The sequence below is a fragment of the Canis lupus genome, chromosome 11, assembly GCF_003254725.2.
Source record: "Canis lupus dingo isolate Sandy chromosome 11, ASM325472v2, whole genome shotgun sequence".
Lineage (NCBI taxonomy): Eukaryota > Metazoa > Chordata > Mammalia > Carnivora > Canidae > Canis > Canis lupus.
The window spans coordinates 57,858,855-57,878,833 of record NC_064253.1 but is presented as its reverse complement, the minus strand read 5'-3'; the positions used below and the strand labels follow the sequence as shown (position 1 = coordinate 57,878,833).

General features: G+C 37.7%; 1 protein-coding gene across 2 annotated transcripts in view; it reads left to right on the top strand.

Moving 5' to 3' along the window:
- GRIN3A (glutamate ionotropic receptor NMDA type subunit 3A) overlaps positions 1 to 19,979 on the top strand; it is a 150,285-nt gene that overhangs the window by 32,272 nt on the left and 98,034 nt on the right. For both annotated transcript variants that reach the window (XM_025432653.3, XM_025432654.3), the window contains exon 2: positions 12,229 to 12,833. In XM_025432653.3, the coding sequence (XP_025288438.3) occupies positions 12,229 to 12,833 (605 nt within the window). The remainder of the gene's footprint in view (positions 1 to 12,228; positions 12,834 to 19,979) is intronic.

Below are 19,979 nucleotides of genomic sequence, written 5' to 3'. Positions count from 1 at the left end.
CTTTGCTGCGAGTCTCATATTTTCTGGGCACTGTTTCTCAGGATTTTACTATAAAAGACCATATAGCCCCTGAACGGTCCAGGAAAGGAGAGAGTTGAAGAAAGGAATAATGACTATGCCATGTAATAAATGATTGGGGGATGTGCACAGTGTGGAAGGGCACCAGATTAAAGTGAGGCCTATAACACAACTTGAGGGTGAAGTAAGTCAGCAACGTGTAGCTGGAGGAAAGCTGTTTGGAAGTTCATGAGGTCAAAAGAGAGCTAGAGTGTTCTGGGCACAGAAAATGACCTACCTGTGCATGTGAAGGTGACACAGCTGAAGTGCTTGGGGGATTCCAAGTTCTGGGGGATGGCTTCCAAGATAAAAGGAAACTGATATATTTAGACAATTGAATAAACAGGACAAGATGACACCACTCTTGTGCTTCAGAGGAGATAAGCATGAGGGCTAGAGTACATAGAAATATCACTGTCCACTCTGATGGAGCCTGTGTAATCTGGAGAGAGAAGCAAGAGATAGGATATCGGCGTTCTCCGGGGACATCCAGGACACAGAAAGGAGAGAAAATCATCAACATCATGAATTTAGCATTATGAGTGTTGATCTGTATTATAAAGACAGTGTTATCAATTCCCCTTTTTTTTTTTCCAGAAATAATAAAGACCTCTCAAGGTCCCTGTTCTCTTTTTGGGTTTGTGCTCCAGGACCAACTTGGAAAACATAGAGATGGTCTTTTGAGGTTCTTCCCATTTTAAAGCCTAAAAGCTTCTGGTGTGATATGCAAGAGTTTCAAAGAAAATAATGCCAACAGAGGCTAAAAAAGGTTAACAGAATAACTGTATATGGACAGTAAATAATTCCAGAAAGACATAATTCCAGGGTTCATACAGTAAATCAGATGGAAACCCGGAAAACTCGTTGTATTTGATTTGATTCTTTTTAGCACTAAATATATTAGTAACTAATGTTTCTGTGCTCTCAAGACATGATGTGATTATATATGTTTGTCACGATGGGGAAGAAAAATTATTGAATTCATAAATCAACGCACTCTTCACACTTCCCTTATAAGGGTCAGTTATTTGTGGCCTAAGGACTACAGAGAGAATTAGAGTGTGCAAGTTTGGGCTGAGCCTGAATCTTTCCTTTAAAATTCAAGAGATAAAATTAAACACAAGCAGATATTCATAAATATTAAAATGCAGTCATATTCATTGAAGATATAAGGAAGACAGACTGCCTCAATTTAAAAAATTAGTAACCTTCCTAATTTGAGAAATGCCTTTAACTCATTCTTACCCCTTACTCCATGGCATTCCTTAAAGTTTGTGTTAGCTGAACTTTAAGGTCCCTTCCAAACCAAGTGATAAGATCATAAGTACACTAATTGGCTTCTGGTAGATCATTCAAACTTAACAAATCTGCCCTGTTTATTATTGGGCTTGAATAGATATAAGCATTGATTTGACAAGTGAGTTCACAATAGAGCCAGATGTAATCCAAATCTTAAACTTGATAACTAGCCAACTAGACCTTTTTTCATTGCATAATTAGTGATAATGCTCACACAGACCCCCCCTGAAAGAACATAGACCTGTTCATTGTCCTGGATCTGAGGTCACCAGTACTGCTTAAAGAGCCTCTGGGTTTGATCACTAATTCATGAGAAAGTACTGCCTCTGCAACCAGAGACTCTAAGAACTAAATTCAACATTTCCAGTGCCTTCTTACTTTGAACCAGGATCTGAAAGGTACAAAGAATTAATTATGCTAATGTGTGCCTAGTAATGCAAGTAAAACAAAATGTCATTGCAGCAAAGCTTAATCATAATTAGTGGATCACAAGTTTTGAAATAAAGTGCTAAAATGAAAATTTACTGAGATACTGTTTAATGGCATGCTAATACTCTTTAGAGTGTTAAACTGGTCAATGCCAGGGAGCAAGCAATGAATATGAGTCTATACAAATTTTTGTTTTATTTCAAAATGAAATAAGAAGCTGTTATGCAATTAAACTGATTTTACAATTATGAAATTAATCTAGGGTGCTAAACCAGTATAATATAAAAGCCATATTACATCACAATTAGTTGAAACATGGTTTAAATGTACCAAACATGTACTTGTATCAGTAAAAAAAAAAGAATGGTTTAAGAAATTGAGAAAAAAAGCTTATGTCAACTGTGGTGTCAGTCCTAGAGGGTATTTAAAAATAGAAATACTCATCATTTAGCTGAGTTTTCACTCTTATTGTAATAAAGCAAATTAGCATGTGACATAAGCCATCTCTTAATAATAGTTTCAAGCTGCATTGACATAAAGTAATCAAATTTCCATAGGAAATTTAACTTGGATGCTAGACAGTTTAATTATCTGGTGCACATTTCAATGGTTCCCATTATAAGAAAATATGCCAGAGTTTGTCACCGAGAGTGTCTATAACAATAGTTTGAACACTTCAATAAATTTTAATTATCTTATAAATCATCTGCCTGCTGATACATATAAATGTGTACATTCATTCAAATATTACTTAATTTGACCAAAATCTGGGTGGTGAAATAGTAACTAAAATCAGTCTCAAACTAACATCTGTATTCCAAAAGTTCTTAAAATGTAACAAATAATCTTGTCATTTTGTAATATGAGCATTTAAAAATGGCATAGAATTTGACAATTAAACCTAGCTTTAATATCCTACTCCAGCGATGCCTCCTTTACTTCTCTCTAGGTTATTGATCCTGCCACCCCTACTGTCCAGAACATAGATATGCAAACAGATCCTACCTTCTATTTCTATCGTGTTCATAAAGTGCTTCATAAAGCACCTTCACATGCATAGCATCACATGGTCCCCCACTGCTCTGAAGTAGTTGGTCAACTATTGTAATAATTCTCTCATCACAGCTGAAGAAATGGAAACCACAATCCCCAGAATAGTCCTGATCTCAAAACCAGTCCACAGCCTCCTCAGTACTGCTAAAGCTGATCCATTTTGCTTATAGGATGGTCTTGATGTATTTTACTCATATTTTAGACAAAATTGTTACATGAGAGTTATGCTCTTTTTTTATTTTTTAAATTTTATTTTAATTTTATTTTTTATGCTCTTTTTTTTTTTTTTTTAAAGATTTTATTGGAGAGAAAGTAAGAGCAAGAGCATGAAGGGGAGGGGGGAGCAGATGGAGAGGGAGAAGCAGACTTCCGCGCAGGGAGCCCTAGGGGGGAATAGATAGGCAACTCCAGAATCAGGACCTGAGGCAAAGGCAGTCGCTTAACCAACTGAGCCACCCAGGTGCCCATGAGAGTTATGCTCTTTCTCTAAGTCAGAGTATCTTAAAAGGGGCTTCAAGAAGTTGATGAAGGCATGCTGACACAATGAAAAGGGACAGGGGACGGCCTGACACTGTGGCAGGAAAAGAGAGAAAATATAGTTTCTAAAGAGGCTCGGTAATTCTGGAATTGCCATAAGCTCAGTTCCCCTTGGTTCAGTCAACATGGACACCTGCTGGCTCCATTGCCCCTGAACACATCACGGCCCTGCAGCCAGGTACAATGACTAGCGCAGACATCAAAATGACCTGAGTCATCAGGGAAGGATCGACTACGTCAGCCCAGAGAAGTGTGCTACTTTTATTCACAACACTAAGAAGAAAGAGGCCTATGTTTACCACATATTTACTACACATTAGGCATATGATAAAGCCTCCCAAAGCATCATAGTCTTCCTCCATCTAGCCTCCTCTTCCCTTCCCATTCATCCATGACCCCTTGACCTCTATCTGTAGATTTGGTCTTGCCCCAGTATCCAGAGCTTGTCCAAAATGTAAGCAGGAAGGCTGTGATGATATTTGCCCCATAATCTAAAACTCAAAAACCAAACCACCATTCTGTTTAGTTCACCTTGGTTGGGCCCTATTTCTTGTCCCAGTCTTCTGCTTTATTTCTAAATTATCAATTTGTGTCCTGATAGTGATGACAGACTTTGAAATCCATGAAAGAGAGATAACATTGGTCTTTTTCACTACTGTAGTCCCAACGGTCAGCATTCAGCATTGGCACAAAACAGTTGCTCAAAAAAGCATATTCAATTGTTTATTAAATAAACTGAGTATACCACCAGTCTAGGCCTTATACTTAGATTCTCTTAGTGTAACGTTCCTAATCTCAGCAGCAGCAGCAGCAGCATTATAGATTACCACTTACTATTTACTGTGTGCTGATGCTTTATATGTATTATGTATTTTAGTCCTCACAAACCTTGCAAGGTAGGTAGTATCATTTTCATTGCACAGATGAGAAGAATGAAGCTCCATGAGGCTAAATGATTTTCACAAAGTCTGTTACACACAACTGATAAAAGAACCACAATTACAACTCCAAATACAGCCACTAAGTTCTTCTCTGGACTCTCCTGGAAATTACAGTGACTTTCTGAACCCTAGACCAAGCTTTTGGATTTTCTTGCTCGCTGACAGTCTTTCCTGATGTCAAATGCCCACATTTCCAATGACCCTTTGTCCTTGGTTCACCTTTTTCTGTGTTGGACATTTTACCTGAGCTGACTGCTCTCCTAAGCACCTTATGACTACATGTCTTCAGCAGCCACATCTTTTTGATCGAAGCCCTCCCTGCCCCAAGTTTACCAGTGATAGTTTTAAGCACCAGAAGTTGCATCTGGGAAAGGTCTATTTTACATGAGTGGTCTGGGAGAGCAGGGCTCAGAGAGTGAGTGGCAGCCAAAGAGCCAAATTTTTAAAGCCGGCTTTAAAGATTACAAAAGGTCAGATGAGAGAAATAAAGTATAACCATCTAGAACAAAAAGCAGAAATGGAGTGGGACACGGATAAACAAATTGAATAGCAGTAATTAGGTGGAAATAGAATGAGAAAAAGAATGTGTGATCAAAAGCTGAGTGTGGGTAACTTGAAGAATCAACCCCAAACCAACCTGCTATGCCTCTGACTCCCCTTTTTGGAAGTGAGCCTGAAATGAAGAAGGACTGAGTTGGTTCAAAGGATATAGCTTGCCATACTTCCAGTGTTTCCTCCACCTGAAGACATGCATTATTCTATCCATGGTCTGGTATAATAGGCTTTCAACATGTTTTGTTGGATGAATAAATCAGTCAGTTGTTTTTGAAGACAATGTTATGCTTGCCAACGTTTCTTCCTAAGGCCAGGTCAGTCTATCAGTGTCCTATCTATTCCAGGAGGTGGATTCTAGTCTAATGAAACAGACTGCACCCAGCCTGATTGGCAATATTATGCCAACTGCCCCATGCATCCACAATCCTGCCTTCTGAAGCATTCGTTGTGTTCTACTACTTTGTTATGTACTATTTTATATATCACTCAAAAATCCTGAGGGATGTATCCTAAGATTTTTGCTGACACCCCCCATACATAATGATTGAACACCATTACAGATTATAGTTTCAACCACAAAATTCAGTAGAACCTAAATGAAAAATTTAAGTGAGCCTTTCCAAACTTTCTTATTCTACCGAACACAAAACTGATGTCATTAATTATACAACTGGCTTTTGTTGTTAAATTGCTGTTAATGAAGAAATACATATCTTGTCATTTCCTTCCTACAAATGGAAGGATGAGTGAAGAAAACTGCTGGAAGCTATGTGCATGCTGGGCAGCAGGCTAGCCCCCTCACCGGCTCCCAGGTGCCAGCCACAGGGGGCATATCATTCTAACCCGTGCTGTGATGCATCTTAAAAGTGACTTGATTCCATGAGCCTTCAGGATTACTTGCAAATAATCAGAATTATAAATATTAAGTCTATAAATGTCAAGGTTCTACTTCACACATTCTTATAAAGTAGAGGGAGTATTACAGAGTACTAGCCAAAAGCACAGGCTTTCAAGTCCTACAAAGTTGGATTTGGGATCCAGGCTCTATTTCTCAGTAGCTGTGCAACCTTAAAAAAAATTACCCTTTCCGAGCCTCAATTTTGTCATTTATTTTAAAAAGCTAATCATGGGAGTCACCTCATGAGGCCATTGTGAGGAAAAAATAAGACAATATGCGTAAGGCACCAGGGCCATTAGTAGATACTGGCTCTTCATTTGTATTATTATTATTATTAGATTACAATTTCTGGGCATGGACTATGCCTTCTTTTTGCCTGAATCCCTAATGCAATGGTAACAAACAGTTCATTTCTTTAAAAGCCTGGGCTTCTAAAAGACTAGGCTTTAATTTTCAGAAAAAAAAAAGACTTCTGTATAATATAGGTCAAATGAGGTGTGAGATAATGAGAAACCACAAAACTGCAGCCTCCTTGGCTGAGGAGAAGCAATAGCAGAAGAGAATGCCAGTTCTGAGCTCCTTGAACACTTTTAGTAATCAGCAGACTTAGGAAAGGAAGGGAATTTCATCTCTGTTAAAAGTAGTGGAAATATTATGCTCACTTGAGCTTTCTGAGCTTTGGCCTACAAGGCAAAACTCAATGGTTTGCTTGCCCAGGAAAGAGCTGAGAGAGTTTCATTTTTTCTTCACTCAAAACGAACCTGGCTTCGTTACCTCTTTTCTCTTGTCAGAGAACGTCTCAGAGCATCTGGCAAGCTCTTTACTGCAGCCAATCTTGTTTTTGAAACTTCTACTGATCCAGAAAATAGCTGAATCTGTGCTCTCAGGAAGAACAAAGATTGATGGGGAATTTCCAGCAGTTGGCGCCAAAAATTCCCTAACTTGTAAAGTGACACTAGAACCAGCACCAAAGAAAGAAGAGTTTTGGGGGTTTTTCTTTGTGTGTGTGTGGCGGGGGGCGGGGAGGCAGATACTCTGCGGTGAACACAACTGTCTCCCAAATAAATAGCCTCCCCCAGCCTGAGACAGAGTTGCTGTTTGCCTGCTAGGGAGTTGGTGTAATTGGTATTAGTAAAAGATACGTATGGCAGGGACTGTTTTGTGAAAATAGACAAAAAAGAACAATAGCAAAGAAAAAAATACATGGCAGTCACTTTAAAAGCACTCTCAGCATAATGACTTAACTCTAAGCAAATTGTAACAGCTACCATTTACCAACCAGGCCCTCACTGTGTGCCAGGCACTCCCCATGCATTACACATTCTCACATTTAATTCTCACAATGAACCTGTAAGGTAGGAGGTAGAATTATCCTAGTTTTAGAGATGAGGAATTTGTGACTCCGAGATACTTTACGTGACTTGTAGAAGGCCACTTGGCTTACAAATGAAGGAGCCAGAATTTCAGAGATTACCAAGATTCCTAATCCCTAGCCATTGATACTTACTGCCCCAGGAAAGGAGAGACAAGCTCAACTGTGGCTGAGCCAGCATGGACTGTTTAGGGCTTAAGGAAAAATATTGCAGACACTATAAAAGAGGAAAGTGAAGAATCAAAGGGAATATGGAAGCAGGTGGTGCTTCCAACCATTTATCTGGGACTAGAAGGGTAGTATCTAGATGAAAGAGAATGGATGGTCAAAATGAGACCACAATATTAGTTAAATGTGTGTGTTTTTATGAATTGTTATATATGTTTACCTATCTATAGTGATTATTCATTTTATATACATTCTTTATTTTTGCTGAAGTCCTAACTGCAGAGTGCTTATATAGTACAGATACTTGCATCCACTACCATACTAATCATAATTATCAAACTTTTCCTGGGACCCTCTTCCCCCTTTCCCACTCTTACCACATCCTTAGTTTCATTTACAGTAATTTTTATAATTTATAATTACTGTTTATTTGTCTACATACCTTTATATTGTCTCTCAATCCCTATACAGGCAACGGGAAATTTCTTGTAGAGGCATGGCTCACAGTAGAAGATTAAAAATTATTTTTCTTGATTGAGTGAGTGCTCAGTTGAGGATTCTATTTCCTGATTGATTAGTAAATGTTCTTCATATTTAGTGAACATTAACTCTTTGTCTATCTAATTTGTTGCACATATTCTCTTATTTCTCATGTTTCCCCTTTTGATGCGGTTATTTATGATAGGTGATTAATGCTAGAAATAAGGTATATTGTAATTTTTAGTTTAATATATTTCTCTTCATTATTGTGATTTCTGAAACATATGTACCTATTAGGTCTATCTTTTAATGATTTACTATTATACTTTTAATTCTTAAGTGGTCTGGAATTGATTTTTAATATATGGTGGAGGGACCACTGAGTGGCTCAGTGGTTAAGCACATCTGCCTTTGACTCAGGGTGTGGGATCGAGTCCCACATCAGGCTCCCAGAGGGAGCATATATATATAAAAAATATATATGGTGGAATTAGGAATTTAAATGAAATTATTTTCAAAAACAATCTCTTTTCTCAACTCTTAATTCCATGTGTACTTCTTCCACAGTCCTTTATGATTTGCAACCTATATCAAGATAGTCTATTAAATCAATGTGCTTCTTTACATACATTAACTCAATTGTTCTATTTATTTTATTTACCTATTAATCCTTCTGTTACTACTTCCCTGTTTTAGTTTTTGTTTTATAAAAATTGCATTTTCTGATGTATTCTAATATCTCTTAAGGCAAGGCCCCTCTATCATTTTTCTATTTCCCAATTTTCTTGCCATTCTTGTCTGATTTAACTTTCTGTGGAATTTTAGTATTTTGTTAGTTATCAATATATAACAGATGAAGAAATCTTTCCTTACACCATTGAATGATTCTTAACACTCTTGCAGTTCTGACACTGGCAACCGCATTGTCATCTTGGCAGCTCCTTGCTCCCTTCAGCTCTGCACTTGACTTGTTGAGATTTCATTCCATGTGTACATTTCAGCATGACCATTCTTGCCCTATACTTTTGGGAATTCTAGCCTCCAAAATAATGTTGAAGCAGATTATAATGGGAATTAAATCTTAACAAATTAATGGAACAGAATGGCGTACCATCTTAGGTACCAATAAAGGAAAGTAGTAACAGAAGGATTAATAGGTGTGTGTGTGCGTGTGCACACGTGCGCGCACGTTCACTTGCCCCTCTGCTTTTACTATATTACATAGAGAGAAGTTGAAAGATGTTGCATCTGAGGCTACTAGATAAATATAAGATCACTAGATGCTTCCAAACTATTATTAAATAAATATTTTTTGAAGAATGATGTTAAGTTTGTTAAAGGATTAACTTCTAACCACTGGAATTTCTTAATAGAATTGTTTATAGGGATGAGTGTGATTATATGGATTAATAAGTATTCATGGTGGAGGAGAGAAGATTGTCCTTCATTTTACTACCATGTCACTTTCATGCCAAATGCAGTTGTTTCTGCTTGGTGCTAAACGTTCAATATGATTAGCTAATTTCACTTCCCTATTTAGCAAAGGACAATATTTTTATCCCTGCTTCCATTAAAGCTTGCTCCTCACATATCAATTTAATGAATCCCCCTGAAGGAAGTTTATGGATGAGCTTTTGTTCCAACTAGGGGCAAAATATTGGGTCTTGAAGCTCTGCTAGAAATTGTCTTCTTCTCAGTCTTTCAGTCCATAGTCAGATATTATGATCATAGCCTAGGACTTGAAGCAAGCAAAGGAAAATGGCATTTGACAAATACTATCTCTGATTAACTAAGAACTGTGTGATAAGAGATGACTGAGATGTGATCTTTATCCTAAGGAAACTTCCAGTCTAGTGTGGAAGATAAACAATTGACTAGCTACGTTATGGTGTCAAGAATTCTGTATTAGAGGAATGACCAAAATGAGACCGTGACACAGACATGAGGTGATCAATTCTGCTTGATCAGGAGTGAGAGGAACAATTAAATAAACAAAACCCCAATCACCATTACAGGAAATCAGCAGGGATCAACATACCAAATTTGTATAGGTGTGAAAATGCTCACTCTGATATAAGAAAAATAAATTGTCCACTATGACTCATCTTGGTGTACATGTTTGGAGTGTTGGAGGTGAAGCTAAAGACTAGAAATGGCCTCCTAAGCCATACTATTGATTCTGAAATTTGTTCTATGGGTGACTCAGAGATTATGGTGCAGAAGAACGATATGGTCATATTTATGTTGTACAAAGAAAGCTGGCAACAAAATAGGGAGCTGAGGCCAAGAAGATAGTTGGGAATAATTTGTTTCTGCCAGCTAAATGTAGAGCTTGCCCTCCATTCCTTTTTGCTTCTGGAAGAGGGTTAAAGCAGAGGAGGAAATACAAAGGAAGAAAAGCCTTTTAGCTTTTTTAGGACAAGAAGAACATTCTGAAGGAATTTATATTGATCAAGAGTAGGAGTGAGGAAGGCAAGCTCAAGATCTTGTATGGCATCTCAAGCCTGGAAACCAGGAACTACCTATTATTGGATGCTGTCCCCTGGTTTCTAACACTTCTCCCTTTTTTGCTTCTCACATTTAATCTTGTCATTAAATTTTAATTAAAAAAAAAAAAAAACTTTCCTCATGTCCTTCCTACCATTACTAATACTGGCTTCCAGGTTAAACATATAGCACCTACTCAAGATCCTGAAGGGCTTATTTTTCCTCTCTGTGTTGAATGTTGCCCATAGATGATCAGAAGCTCTGTTTTGATCATTACAAACTATGCTTAAAAGATTAATTTGAAGAACAGAAGTTAACTTCTTCAAATAAATTTTAAAACTCCATCCTACCTCCTAGCATGATTGCTCTCATTTAATGCTTTTAGCCATAGTCTTTCTCCCATAAGTCCCTTCTGAATCTTCACTCCTTAGTCTGCTCATATTAAGATTCTTTCAGTCCTTCATAGAATTATCTCAAATCCTATTTCTCATTACACATTTTTAGGTGAGAGGGGAGGAGGCCACACTTGCATTTTGTTCAGCACTTGAAACTTTATTAAGAAAGCCTTCCTCATTTTTCTACATATGTTATTTGGCTGAATGTTTGGAAGTTCTCAAAAATAGGCCAATAGTCTATTAGTTATCAGTGGGAACATGTTTAGCTAAATTCAGCCAATATTTATTATACACCTAATATTTGTAAGGTATTGTGCTAAGCATTCTCAGGAATGGTAAAGGATAAGTAAATCGAATGTCTGCTCTCAGGAAGAACAGTTAACAAATTTATTCATTGGAAAACTATTTCCACTTCACCTGTATGATTAATGACTTGTGACTTTTCGAATAAGAAAAGATAATAAGAAAAAAATACTCTTCCTTCATTGATTTGGTGAGTTCCATAAGTAGATGAAATTGTGATGGAAGTTCCATCAATGTATTTAAATGGCACACATTTCACAGTAAAAATCCCCTCTCAGTAGACACAAATATAATCAAGCCTTCAGTATTGAGCTATACACTTTATCCTAATGTATATATTGCTAATTATAACATAGGTCTTCATCTATTCAGGGTGCTCTAACAAAATACCACAGACTGAGTGGCTTCTAAACAACAGAAATTGATTTCTCACAGTTCTAGATGTTGGAAATCAGAGATCAGTGTGCCAGTATAATCGAGGAAGGGCCCTCTTCTGGGTAACAACCTGCCAACCTTTCACTATGTACTTACACAGTAGCAGGGGTTGGGAGCTCTCTTGAGCCTCTTGGGCATTAATCTCATTCATAAGGATTCTGGCCTCATGATTTCATCACTACCTAAAGGCTCCACCTCCTCATACCATCAGATTGAGCATTAATGAGGATTTAAACATGAATTTTGGGGAAACACAAGCATTCAGACTGTAGCACCGTATATATTAAAAATGCCTTTGTCAGAGGCTAAAAGTTTAGTAAACTGAGGTGTCCATTTTCCACACCATTCTTATACAGGTGTCTGCACTGTTTTAGCCTTCTCTGCTATTGATTTTAAAGGAAAGCAAACATAATTTCTTTTAATTATTTCACCTGAGAGGAGAATTTAACAAATGAGTTAAAAACAGCCATAGTTGGTAATGGAATACATGAAGGGGACAAGCTATAAGGAAGTAGAAAAGCTTGATAAAAATTTAAGACTTGTTGCCTCAGCCCTGACATTTACACCAAAAACCATTTGCTCTCTGGTACTCTTAGCAAGGAAGGTCAGCTGTAGGGATTCAATAATTCAGTTAGATACGAAAGTTGTTTTCCAGATGATGGGAATTTTATCCCAGAGGCATTTGACTATTGCAGGGAAAAATAAAGGATTTTTTTTAAAATAAAGGATTAAGTAAGCCTCATAAGAAAGCAAAATACCCCACGTTACCATCTTTGGCCAATGCTTTCTAATTCTTCTTTTTCATATCTTTAAATACAGAATCCCCTTCACCTACAACTGAGTTTAGAAAATTCATTAAGTTCTGATGCTGATGTCACTGTCTCAATCCTGACCATGAACAACTGGTACAATTTTAGCTTGTTGCTGTGCCAGGAAGACTGGAACATCACCGACTTCCTCCTCCTTACCCAGAAGAATTCCAAGTTCCACCTTGGATCTGTCATCAACATCACCACCAACCTCTCCTCTACCGAGGACCTCTTGAGCTTCCTGCAGGTCCAGCTTGAGAGTATTAAGAACAGTACGCCCACAATGGTGATGTTTGGCTGTGACATGGAAAGTATCCGGCGGATTTTCGAAATTACCACCCAGTTTGGAGTAACGCCCCTTGAGCTTCATTGGGTGCTGGGGGATTCCCAGAATGTTGAGGAACTGAGGACAGAAGGTTTGCCCCTAGGGCTCATTGCTCATGGAAAAACAACACAATCCATCTTTGAGTACTATGTACAAGATGCCATGGAACTGGTCGCAAGAGCTGTAGCCACAGCCACCATGATCCAGCCAGAACTCGCACTTATTCCCAGCACGATGAACTGCATGGATGTGGAAACTGCAAATCTCACTTCAGGACAATATTTATCAAGGTAGGATGCAAGGCCTATGTTACATCCCCATTCGTAGGGTTTTGCCAGGAAGTAAAGTTCCCCTACCTCACCCATTTGCAGAAATCTTGACTGAGTAGCTTTTAACTCTAATAATATTTCTGAGACACTTCTGGTTACATAGGCTAGTATTTCATGATCTGTCATCTGGAATTTGATCTACAGATTTGAAAGCACACTGTGTATAGTAGGGACTATGCAGTCCTGCTTTTAAACCCTGGCTTAGACCCTTACTAGATATTTTTGACAAGTTATTTTAAAACTCTGACCCTCAGCTTTCTAATTAATAAGCGAAGACTATATTGAATAGCTTGATATATGATAATTAAGATACCATGAAATTATATATGAAAAGTACCTAACACTGTGCCAGCTCATAATAGATACCCAACAAATGTTTCTGTCCCTGCCCACTCTTAAACCAACAGACTTAGACAAATCTCTTTAAATCTATACAGAGAAAAAAATTAGTCAAGTAGGAAATGGATTTTTCTCTCTCCTCTCAGGCCATGATGCTTAAAGCAGTATAGAGTGGTAAAGACATGGAGCCTGGAGCCAAACTCTCTGAGCTTGATTTCTAGCTCTGCCACTTACTCCTTATGTGACTCAGTCAAGTTACTTTAACTTCTCTGAGTCTTAGTTTCCATTTTTGTAAAATGGACATAACAATAGATCTTACTATCCATGGGGTCATTGTAAAGAGAGGTGATAGCTAGCTAACTAGATGGTAGATAGATAGAGACAGAGAGAGAAAGAGAGAGAGATAATGGATAGCTGGACACAACTAAGAGTTCCACAAGACTTTAATTGACAAAAACATGGGATTTTATATATAGATAGATGATAGATAGATAGATAGATAGATAGATAGATAGATAGATAGATAGATAATAGATGATAGATAGATAATTGGGCACCTTTAACTAGGTAACTTTTTATTTAGGTACCTTTCTTCTCCAGTTTCTCAGTCTGGTTCAGAGGATAGAATGAAATAGCCCATTTAATTTCAAGAATAATCTATAATATGGAAATAATTTTCATGATCCCTGGCAAAAGGAGAATATCTTTAAAAGATATTTAATAGGGGCCTAGCTTTTTTTCCTGAAAAAAACCACCTGTGATCAAAAAGACCAAATCAATCAAAAAAAAAAAAATCAAAAAAACAAAACAAAAACAAAACAAAAAGACCAAATCAGAGAAATTTTTGCTCTTTTAGAGGTGAGGGCTTAGCTCCAGGCTGGTCCCATTTTTAAAGTTTATTTACTTATTTTTAGTAATCTCTAAGCCCGATTTGGGGCACCAACTCACAACCCTGAGATCAAGAGTCACATGCTCTTCTGACTGAGCATGCAGCCCTTGTGGAGCAAGGACATCTTACTATATTGAAAAACAAAAGACAACCTCATAGTGTCTTGCCTTTTGAAAAGATATGACTATTTGATGAAATGTCAGGCCATCACAAGCATTTTACATTTAATCTTACACATATGAATTGAGCATCTACTACGTGCAAGGCGACATCTTAAATACCATATATTGGCAGTTTAGTCTTAGCCTGTATACTCTCTAAGGAATGTTGATACAATAAAATAATTTAAAATTCCTTTATTAGGCATCTACTAATGATAAAATTAGATATTCCATCATCATGTGAACTTTCCATTTTCCCCATATTGTATTTGAATTTCCACAAGATTAAAGTCCTTGCATATTTTATTTTACAGCCGCTATCAAGATTTAATCTACCATTTTTGAACTAGCACCTAATTGAGGCTCAGGATTTTATCTAGGATAAGAAAATTCTCCTTCATACAAAAATATAAGCAAAATTTTTATGTATAATTTGAATAGTCATTATTTTGGAAGGGCAATCATAAACAGCAGACAGGAAAAACCCCTTATGAAAGCTATATTAAGTTATTTAGCATCTTTCTGCCTCATATAAAATGGAGAGCACAAGAAAAATGATTCTGTTTGGATCCTAAAAATGTTTAGAAACTACAGGGAGAAATATTTGTTGACTTGGGTTGTATATACCCTAGAGGTTCATTTTATCAAGATCAAACTGATCTTTCTGGCTCCTCAAGGTTTAATTTATATTAAAGTTATGTGCTTCCTTTCACAAGGATCCCATGGTACTTTGTACATGAAATTATATGATGGTACTTAGCCCATTCCATCATCATTATTTGTCTATGTGTCTGACTTCTGAGCTAAAGTATAAATTCTATTAAGTAGAGACACTATTATTCAGCCTAGTTTAATACCTAGCACATAGCAGCCATTTAATAGACATTTATTGAAATAGAAGGAAGGAAAGGAAATTTTATATTATATTTACATGCTTCATTATCTGTGGCTGTAGAAGAAAAATAGGTGGCTGATAAATAGCATTTTGTCTAAATAAAAAATGTAGTCTTTTTTTCCTTTTCTTTTCTTTTTTTTTTTGGAATGAAATGTCAGGTTTGTGGATAACCTTTGCCCTTGTGGTTGTTACCACATAGTTTATTCCACTAAGTTTGAATGTTTCAAAGAAGAATGTAAGACGTTTGGAGCCCAGTAGCAATTCACAATGTGTAAGGGTCAGTGACCATGTTTTTATCTCCATGGATGTGTTTGAGAGTGAACTCCAGGAACTTCAGGAAATATGCCTAGGACTTCTTGGACTCCCTGAGGAACATGGTCAAAGAGAAAGTTTCAAAGTGTTCGGGAAAGGTTCAAGGGAAGTGGGCTAAACCCTGGAAGGAGTCTTTATAATGAATAACTGAAAAGCTGCCTTAAGCCATAAAACATCTGTGGAATTTCCATCAGTCTTATTTATTTTGTTGAATATGGGCTTTTAGGAAGTTCGTTATTCTCAGTCCATAAGTCACATCTGCATACGGTAATTTTCTTAATTGTTCCTAAATTTTGTGAGGCTGACCCCACTCCTTCACTGCGTCACGAAAGTCATGAGGATAATGAGCCATGAATAGCGAGTGTCAGTTATGCAAGCTTTCATTTCTCACACAATCATTTTCAGTTTGGGCTGACATAATTGTTAACATTTTAAAATGTTAATGAAATCGCCAAAAAACATGGATTTTTCAACATATGCTTTAGACTAGAAAAACTATTTCTCATGATAGGCTACATAGATGTAATTATAGGCATAAGGGTTTTTATTCTTCAGGGTCCCCACACCCCAGAGCAAATGTCCATCATAAGTACATGTAGACAAAACCACTTGGGGGCTAAGTTCATAGTATGATCTTTAACAATGTATTTGCAAGTTGTTTTATTAATAATTATTTGAGGCAATGAAATCTGGTATGTTACTTGGTAATATGAGGGGTTTGGGGCAGCTGATGGCTATTTGCTGAACTAGGGTGAGGTAGGCAGAATGAAGACCTGCATCTTGCCATTTTTTAAAACTTTTTTTAAAGATTTTATTTACTTATTCATGAGAGACACACAGAGAGAAAGGCAGAGACAAAGGCAGAGGGAGAAGCAAGCTCCATGTAGGGAGCCCAATGCGGAACTCGACCCCGGGTCTCCAGGATCAAGCCCTGAACCAAAGGCAGGTGCTAAACCACTGAGCCACCCAGGGATCCTCCTGCATCCTGCCATTTTCAAGCTGACAGCTCAGTGCATGAGGTCGAAAAGTAAGGAAATGATTATAAAACAAAAGGATACATGATTCTTTAAAGTAGAGATATGTCCATACAGACAGACAGAGGAGGAAATAACGAACTCTTCTCAGAGACCAAGGAGGAAACACTGGAATTGAATCTTTCTAAACGAGTCATTTTCTGGTTTGCAGCAAAGTCACTCGTAGAAAATGGCATATGTATATTCACCAAGACTCAAAAGAGAAATTTGGTACAGTTGGAGCATACATTGCATATGAAGAGCATTTGACATGACTCTGGAAAAGTAGTTAATTTGATAGTGCGCCACACAGGGCTTTCATGCCAAGCTAAGAAGTGTGCATTTTATATGCATACTGGGTGTCATTTGAATGACTGAACATTAGCCACAACATATTTATAAAATCATAATCCTGTAACAAATTAAGCAAAAAAAGTAATATAGCATAAAAACCTTGGAAGTGATTTTTTAAACCATTATGATAAAAAATTGTTTTTATTTCTCAAAACTGGCTTTAGCCTTGCCCACGTTTACTCCCTTATGGCATTATAAATGCCAGAATCTGGCAAAAGTGAGTAGGAGTTTGACCTACTGTTCCTAGGATTAGGGTTTTTCCATGCTTACTTTAGGCACTGGATTCTAATGAATCTATTGTTCCTAGAGAAAGAGCTCTTTTGGGTTAGTCATAGCATGGTCAAAGACTGTTATCTTTTCTTTAAGAATTCAGTCTAGACACTTACAGACACCTCATTCCCTGGGCCTAAGAAGTCCCTGATCCTTTACTTTACTAATTATAGTCCTGGTAGTTATTCCAGCTTCTAAACAGTCCATAGAATCTTGCCTTGATTCTTTGAACAGCTTCTGCAGGTCAGTTCTGTATCAAGTAGGCAGTAGGCAGTAGGCAGTTCATTTATTTATTCACAAACATTTGTTGAAGCTTACTAATATTAGGTGAGGCCCTTGGCTAATGCTGGAGACACAAAGAATAGAACACAGGGGTCTTGCTCTCAGGAAGCTGACAATCCCCTTCTGTTCTCACACTAAGAGTAGATATGCTCCTCTAATTATCCATATTTTTTTATCCACTTTCTTTGACCTGTTTGTTTGTTCATCATTCTTCATTGGAACAACACCCATTCCATGATTATTTTCTGGCATTAGCTCGCACTGTTAGGCCCCATCCTCATTCATCCTTAATGAATAGTCCAACATGCTAGAGACTCTCCTAGCTACGTCCATCTTTATGCTTGCATGGTCAAGCAATACCAAGATTCACTGGCCTTTCATTAATAGTAAATTGTTGTTTTACTTATTGATTCTGCACATATTGCTTACAATGTACTATGTGCCAGGTATTGTGAGGCACTAGGAAGCTTCAGGAAAGAAAGGCCGAAACAAATAAATCTCTATTCGAAAATCCCAAGATCTAAATTGACGGTCCACATTTTATTCCTGGATATTTAGAGAGTTCCAGAAGAACTTGAGGCTGCATAATAAAATTCTAATTTTAGATGTTCTCACCCTCCTTTACATTAATTTGCTGGCACTGTGACCCTAGCAAAGTTATTTAATCTTTGGAAACTTTAATTTCCTTAACTATAATGATTCCCACCTTGAAAACTCAAGTGGTATGCCTAGAGTCATTCAGCTAGTACCTTATAGGGGAAGATTTAAACCAGTTCATCTAAATCCAAATTCCCAATTCAGAATTAATATAAACCTTCCTTAAAAAAATATACACACACACACACACACACACACACACACACACCTTCCTTAATTAGGTTCCCATTACTTGACAGTTTATATTCTTTCAGTCAAAGCTATAGACACCAGCAGGCATGATTACTCATGTATAGGCATTCTTGTCCTGAGGACCCTACTGAGTAAACTAGTTAGCCTATAGGTTTAATCAGGTACTTAGAAGAGGTGGAGTTGCATTGCATATGGAGCCAGGGGTTAGAGGCTGGTAACACTAGTTCCTTGTATCCCTAAGGAGAACCCATTGTTATGCAGGGATCTAGTGTGTCCAGCTGTTACTCCTAAGTTAATATTCTATGCTAGGGTGTCTAAGGTGTAGGAAGCACATGCTTTTGTGTCGTGAATCTTAGGGTCCAACACTTAAGATCTGTTTCCAGATGCTTCCAGTAGGAACTCCTGTCACTGGACCAACTTGATTGAACTTGCTGTTCTCTCTTTGTGTCACTTAAGTCATGCCAAGAGCTGAGTCTGGAATTTTCAGAAAGTCATGGAAGCTTCAAATAAGGAACATTGGAAAATAGGTATTCCCTCAGGACCCTATTTTGATGAAAACAGCTCAAATTTGCTTAGTTCAGCATCCAGCAACTTTTAAACTGTGGAATTTTTCCGAATGAGGAGAGCTTCCAAGCTTGTATTTATTTGCTGGAGAGAAAATTGTTTTGACTTTTTTACTTTGTATACATCTACTATAAAATTTGGAAATATGTCAGAAAGAGGTATGCAAGTGCAGAGGGTAATACTGCAGCTCTACTGAATTCCAGATCTATCTCTCGGGCCACTTCAATCTCCAGACCCTATAACCCTTTGGATGGATGATTGACTGGTAAATACCACGTGATGTGCCAATGCCAAGGCTATGTTACTACTGGAAGTGCCAGGGCAGTACTGGAGGGGATATCAGTTCCTGGGTTAGTGCTGGAGTCAGATCCAGAGAGCTAGAATAAGTTAAGTTGAGATGTTACACAGAGCAACTAGGAGCAGTCCAAGGGCTGGGCACAGATCACAATTGTGGAGAAGAGTCAAGGTCCATACTAAAAAGCAAGGAGTAAGGAAAACTACTTAAGGGTATGGAACAGATCTAACTGCAATGTGAGAGAAAAACACAGAAAGAAAAAAGTGCCAGCTTGTCATTTGTGGCACACAAAAACAGGAAAAAGAGAATGTTCTATCCATGTGTCTAATTTTTTTAAGATTTATTTATTTATTCATAAGAGACAGAGAGAGAAAGAGAGAGAGAGAGAGAGAGAGAGAGAGAGAGACAGGCAGGGGAAGAAGCAGGCTCCATGCAGGGAACCTGATGTGGAACTTGATCCCGGATCCCGGGATCATGCCCTGAGCTGAAGGCAGACGCTCAACCGCTGAGCCACCCAGACATCCCCATGTGTCTGATATTTTGGTGTGTATTATTCACACCAATAGTAACACAGACCAAAAGGTATATATATTTTAAAGATTTCATTTATTTATTCATGAGAGACACAGAGAGAGAGGCAGAGACACAGGCGGAGGGAGAAGTAGGTTCCCTGTGGGGAGTCTGATGTGGGACTCTGTCCCAGGACGCTTGGGATCATGACCTGAGCCAAAGCCAGACACTCAACCACTGAGGCACCCAGGTGTCCCCAAAAAGTATATTAACACAATCACATAGGCTATTTTTCTCCTCTTGGGAAAAAAAGTTAACAAGGACAGGAGCTGTCCTTCCATGATACAGTTTCGCTTATAAGTAACTGAGTTTTG